The sequence below is a fragment of the Propithecus coquereli genome, unplaced genomic scaffold (assembly GCF_000956105.1).
Source record: "Propithecus coquereli isolate 6110/MARCELLA unplaced genomic scaffold, Pcoq_1.0 Scaffold79, whole genome shotgun sequence".
NCBI lineage: Eukaryota > Metazoa > Chordata > Mammalia > Primates > Indriidae > Propithecus > Propithecus coquereli.
Window position 1 is genome coordinate 5,103,372 of NW_012154062.1, and position 6,316 is coordinate 5,109,687.

The 6,316-nt window shown below is 51.7% G+C and overlaps 1 protein-coding gene across 1 annotated transcript in view; it reads right to left on the reverse strand.

Moving 5' to 3' along the window:
• Positions 1 to 5,434, reverse strand: part of LOC105825212 (tumor necrosis factor receptor superfamily member 10A-like) — a 6,177-nt gene extending 743 nt beyond the window's left edge. Inside the window, exons 1-4 of the mRNA XM_012662917.1 lie at positions 5,374 to 5,434; positions 4,798 to 4,829; positions 4,219 to 4,401; positions 918 to 996 (exon numbers count right to left, since the gene is read on the reverse strand). Coding sequence (XP_012518371.1) covers positions 918 to 996; positions 4,219 to 4,401; positions 4,798 to 4,829; positions 5,374 to 5,434 — 355 coding nt within the window. The remainder of the gene's footprint in view (positions 1 to 917; positions 997 to 4,218; positions 4,402 to 4,797; positions 4,830 to 5,373) is intronic.
• Between the last annotated feature and the right edge of the window lie 882 nt (positions 5,435 to 6,316).

The window sequence follows — 6,316 nt, forward strand, 5'->3', positions numbered from 1 at the left end:
GATGGAGGGAGCTGGGGAGGCAGAGAGCAATGTGGGGTACGAGCCGGAGGGTGGGGCAGAGAGTGGGTGCAGCAGCGACTCAGAGCAGGGAAGCTACTTGGCTGCACTTGTCACGGGAGCAGGTCCCAGGGCGGCCACGCCTGCCCCTGCGAAAAGCCCAGGGCCTGGGCTGGGAGGGTCTCTGGTTCACGCCCAGCTCAGCCTCACTCCCCGGGCCAGGTGGGACGACAGACTCTGGCAAAAAGTCAACCTTAAAAGGGAGCAAGGCCACCCGGCCCGAGCCTGTGCGTGGATTAAGTGAGATGTGTGCAGAGGTGCGCACACCGCCGTCCTTAGGGACAGAAGGCGGCCGGGAACGTGAGGCTGTGTTTTCTAACAGTCTCAGTTAAAGAAAATAAAAAGAAATAAGTGATGTTATTTTAATGTAAGGTACTGACTCAATATATATAAAATATAATTTTAATATGCAATTATGTATAAAAAATGATCAGTGAGACATTTTCCTTTTTTTTTTTTTTTGCATTAAATCTTTGAAATCCTGTCTGCAATTTACACTGCAGCTCAGCAAAGTGGGCCTGGACACAGGTCGAGTGCTCAGTCACCTCCTGGGGCCCGTGGGTGCTGTGCAGGGCAGCCCTTGGGGGGCTGAACCAGGCCCTGAACAAGGGAGGAGGGAGGAGGTGGGCGGGGGCGCGGACAGAGTTGTTAGGGTCCTCGTTAGGGTGCAGAGAGGGTGGGGCAGAGTGGGGGTCAGAAGAGGGGGGAGAGCGTCATTTAGGGTCCAGGGACAATACCATAGGGTCCCTGGTTCCAGCACTGAATGCTCTGGAAGAGCCCTATCAGCTATGGGGACAGCAGTTAGGACACTGTCCCTTTTCCCTGTCCTCCTGCTGCATCGCCAGGAACAAAGCACTTACTGTCAGTGGGATCGGCGCCGACGCCATTTGCTTGAACCAGTGGCGTCGTCATCTGAGACCCTTTGGCTTCTGTGGGTCCCTGCAACACACAGCGAGGCCGCCTGGGTCAGAGTGAGGATTCCCGGATTCCAGTGCGGCCTGACAGCCATCCGGCTGTGACATCTGCAACACGTCACTTCCCCTCTTTGTCTCTCCTTCCTGTGCAGCTCACAGGCTCTGTGTGCTGGTTACTCATTTCCCGTTACTTGCAATGAATGCTCACTTCCTAAGTGTTCCATTCCACGTACTCACTTGTGACCATCACCCAATCAAACAGAATATTCAAACCAACTATGAAGTGTCCTTCTTGTCAGTTCCCATCCAAACCCAACAGGTGACAACCATTCCTCTCAGTCTTTATATGTGGCTCAATAGAAGACTATATACAAGGGCACTTTGCAGGGGTCAGAACTGTCCCGTGCAGGCATCCTATGTGCTCGGTCCTCTGTGTACCCTGCCCCACCAGCTTGCCTGGGGTCATGGCTGCCCTCGTCCATGCACATGTGCGCTGCACCCGACGGGCTTGCTCCATCCCACCCAGGCACCCTGCCCCACAGGCCCGCTCCGCCCTACGGGCCCACTCTACCCAGCCGTGTGCGTGATGTCCCGTGGGTCTGCCACACCCTGCACCGTGCTACACTCGACATGTGTCTCACCCTGCCTTCGTGCCTTGCATTCCGGCTGCCCAGGCCCACATGCATTTACACCAAACCCGGCATACCTCCTCCATCCCAAGTGCATGCCCCATCCTGTGGGCCAGCCCCATGTCCCATGTGCGCCTTGAACCATGGGCTTGCCCTGCCACAGCGGCCTGTGACAAGCACTGGAGACCAAAGGGGGTGCAGCAGAGCAGCAATGTTAAAGGTTCACAGTGCATCTGCCCCTCTCCTGCCTCCTCAAGCTTCCGAGTAGAACCCAAGCACGCCATACAGGGACTGTCCCCATCTTCACCGAGCAACGGAGGGCCCAGCAGAGGAGAACAGGTGTACTGTGTCTACTCTGTGTTTTGAGCTGAGAGAAGAGGCCCCAGATGAGAAAGATCCAGGATAAAAATTCTGGCAACATGAAAAAGCAGGTGGTCTTGACACCCCCAAAGGGTCACAATTGTTCCCCATCAATGAACTCCAAACGACAGGAAATGGTTCAAAGGACAGACATGGAATTCAGATTATGGATGGCAAGTAAGACGAATGGAATTGAGGAGATGGTAGAATACCACCTTAAAGAAACCAAAAAAAAAAAAACAAAAACATTAAAGACATGAAAGAAAAATTCACTAAAGAGATAGATAACATTACAAAAGAGATAACAGAACTTAAAGAAATGAAACAGTCCTTAGGGAATTTCAAAACGCAGCAGAAAGCTTTAACAGCAGACTAGACCAAGCAGAAGAAATAATTTCAGGGCTGGAAAATAAGGATTTTGAAGTAACCCGGTCAGTAGAAAATTTAGGAAAAAGAACAAAGAAGGCTGAACAATCACTGAGAGAACTATGGAATTATGCAAAGTGAGCTAATATAAGAATGATAGGTATCCCTGAGGGAAAATAAGAAACAAAGAAAAGCATGGAAAACCTATTTGAGAAAATAATTCAGGAAAATTCCCTGGCATGACTAGAGACTTAGCTATCCAGATAGCTAAAAAGTCATCTTCTGGGAATAAAAAAACATTGAATAATAACAAGATCCCAATTCTACCTAGATTACTTTTTTACATTTAAGGTAAATTTAATAAAAATTCCCATGATTATTTTGGACAAGGAGAAAATGTTATGAAACAATTCTAAATTTTATCTGAGTAAAATGGTAAGTTTGGGAAAATTAAGGAGGAGGTATTTGCTCTATTGGATTTTGAAACATATTAGAAAATTGCATTATGTGGAAGCGTATTATGTACAATACAATATCTTTCACAAGCATACACATATGCTTAAAGAATCACAAGAAATTACCTCTCAGAGTCACTCCAGGAAAAAGACCCGGGGCTCGGGGTACAGGGGGAGTGGACGATGTCTTCTCCACTCACTGAGTCCCTTTCTATAGTGTTTAAGTTTTCTCACTTCGAATAGGTATTAACCTCTTTTGAAAAATGTCAAAGCCCTTCATCAAGCTGGAGGGAATACTGACTTTTTAAAAATGTTTTTCTTTTTCTTTACATTTTCTTTGTTAAATAAAAATGGGTGCTGATGCGAGAAAGGAAGGGTCTAGGTGGAAGGAGATCAGCGTCTATATTAACACATCACCAGTTATTCAGGAGGGACCAAAAGCAAAAGGAAACCGGAGAATTAGTGGCTAGAGGAGGTTGGAAGAACCAGACAGTAACTGAAACAGTTCAGGAAGGGCCTCACTTCATATCGAATCACAAAATAAATTCCATTTAGATTATAAAGTTCTATGCACAAATCAAATCATTGCAAAAATATCTCCATAAGAAATGAGAGACATTCATCGTAAGTTGGGGAAAGATCTTTCTAAAGCTATAAGCAATGCAAAAGTAAATGTATCTACAGAATTCACTGGTTAAAAATTAAAACGTGTACACATGAAAATATTAGATCAAACGAAAGGACAGCAAGAACTTAGGGATCCATTTCTGTATCTGAGACAGTGCACGGGCAGGAGAGCACGTCTTCTTGCAACACTCCGATAGACAAGATGCTGATAACATGCAAAAACAGTCAAAGCAAAGAAATGCACCTTTAAAACAATGACTGTCTTCCTGCAGCAAAAGCAGAACAGGAACAGCACTCACTTTCAGATCAAAATGTATGAACTGATGGAAACCGAAACCAGGGCTGTGTGCGCATGTGTGTGTGTGTGTGTGTGTGTGTGTGTGTGCATGTTCACAGTAAACAGCACTTCCACGCATTGACTTGAAAATTCTACTTCTAAGAAGTCTCCGTAAAACATGATCAAAAATCTAGACAAAGATTTGTGTGCAATATGTTCAATGTAATAATACTTTCACAGTAAATTTAACACAACTGCTACTATGAGCAAGGGCTCCCTGAGTTCCATTAGGAGCACATGGCGGAGATCATGTGGCACCTTTTAATCACTAATGGGGCCCATGGAGCCCTGTCCCCTGCAGTCCCTCCATCCCTCCAGTCCCCCGCCCACCCGCCCTTCTCCTGCAGTCCCTCTGTCCCTGGCAGTCCCTCTGTTCCCTCAGGCTCCGCCTTCCCCTGGGCCAGGACAGCCCAGGCACCAGCCTCGCTCTCTATCAACAAAGACCTGGACACAGCACGGCGGACTCCACTCACCAGCACACACTCTGCCTCCCCTGGGGACGTTACGGTGACACCTGTCAGCACTGCCAGCTCCTGGCTTTCCATTGTCTGCTGAGAGTCCAGGATGGAACAAGAGTCTCTGTTGTTCCGGATCTCAATGCGGGCATTGTCCTCAGCCCCAGGCCCTCGTGGGGACCTCCCACGCCAGAAGAAGAACTTGGGAGGCAAAGAGCAGACCCAGGAGTCCACACCCAGGGCCCCCCACAGCTCCCCTGGGGCACTGCTGCTCCTTCAACCCCACCCCTCCCAATGGGGTCACCCCAGGTGGGCAGAGGCTGAGCACATCCAGCATCTGCTGCTGGAACCACGCCCCTGGTCACGCCCATCCCCAGGGTGCAGAGCTGCAGGAAGGACAGGGCTGCAGCACGGCCCACTGGCCTGTGTGGTGCTCAAGGCAGCCATGTGGCCCTCAGGGTCAGCCGAGCCCCAGGCCACTGCAGAGAGCCAGCACAGCCGTATGGGACAGTGGGGATGCCCCACCCAGGGCTCTGTGTGGGCAGGAAGCAGCTCCTGAGCACCCGGTGCCCCCGGGTCCTGGAGAAACCAACTCACTTTGTCCAGGCTCTTAAGGTCCTTGCAGTGACCTGAAAGAGAAGGGGGTCCCCTTAGCAAGTGGGGAGGAGCCCATGCAGCACCCCCTCCCTGAGGGCAGTGCCCGGGCAGGGCTGGGCTGGGGGCTGAGACACTGGACAAGCAGCCCCGGCCTGGGCACAGGGACGGGGCCTTTCCAACTCTGGGGCACCCTCAGGAGGGGGAAGGAGGAGAAAATAGAGTAAAAATAAACACATGTGAAATCTCTGTTTGGTTCCGCGCTGACCAAAACCAAATAAACCCTCTGAGCACGTCTGGTCCTGACCCTGGTCCCCCAGTGGAGGAGCCGACTCCCTCTCTGCCCTGGCTGGCCCTGAAGATGGAAGGGGGAGGGGGGCTGGCCCCGCCCTCCAGACGTGGGAGAGGGACTGATGACATCCTGGTCCTGGGCGGGGTGGGGGTGCACGTTAGGTGGGAGATGGTGACCACCACAGGGTGACAAGGATTTGGGAGACAGGGGAGGGCACTTCTGCCTGTGGAGCAGGGCGGGGGAGGGACAGAGAGTGCCCAGGGGCCCTTCTCTCAGCCAACACCTACCTGTGCGGATGCACCACCAAAGCAATACCACCACCAGGAGGAACAGGAAAGCTCCAACCATGATCGTTGGGATGAGCCAATTGCCTGAGGAAGGGAGGGGAGAGGCAGAATTCCCCGGGTTGGCGGTCACTGGTCCTGCAGCAGCCGGGGCTTCACCAGACGCCTTAGTACCTGATCCTTCGGGGACGCACACAAGGTCACTCCAGGGGGTACAAGGCTTGTCCTCGACCATCCCATTGGGGCACCTGGGTACACACAGGGAGGAGACGTGGGATTCCGTGAGGGAAAGCTGGCCGGATGGGACAAAAGAGGAGCCACTCTCCCGCCCACTGTCCCTGAGCAGGTGACAGAGGAAGGACAGGCTTCTCGTGTCTCTGGGGGCCCCGCTCTCCCTTGCCGAGTCCGGGGAAGGATCTGAGCATGTGAACTTCAGCCCCTCGGGCTCCCTGCTCTGTGGTCAGGGCTGTGGCCTCCAGGAACCTTCTCTGCTCGGCACACTCGGGGCTTCCCTGGGCTGCAGGGGAGGCCCCGAGTTAGCGGGAACCTCCCTCCAGGGCATGTGGGAGGCCCACGTGGCCACAAGCTGAGCCACAGCCTCCAGCCAACCCCGATACCACTGAGCTCCCGTCCCCACCTGTCTGCCCGTCCCTACCCGTCACGGCGAACACTGGGGGTCAGATAAGAGTCATCAGTATTGGCCCCTAAAACCCCAAATTGGGACAAGACAGGTCTTCAGGGACCAGGGGCCAGGTGAGGATAGCTGCATTGGCTCAGGTCATGGGAATCTAGTAGGTACACCCATGGGGTCTTATTATGACTTGCTGAGTTCATGGGCACTTTTGTCTTCATGGTCCCTGTTTGGATAAAATAATTATTAAAAATTGCATTTTAGGACTCAATCAGTATAAGGATAAATATTAATACATCCCAGGTGTATTCTTTG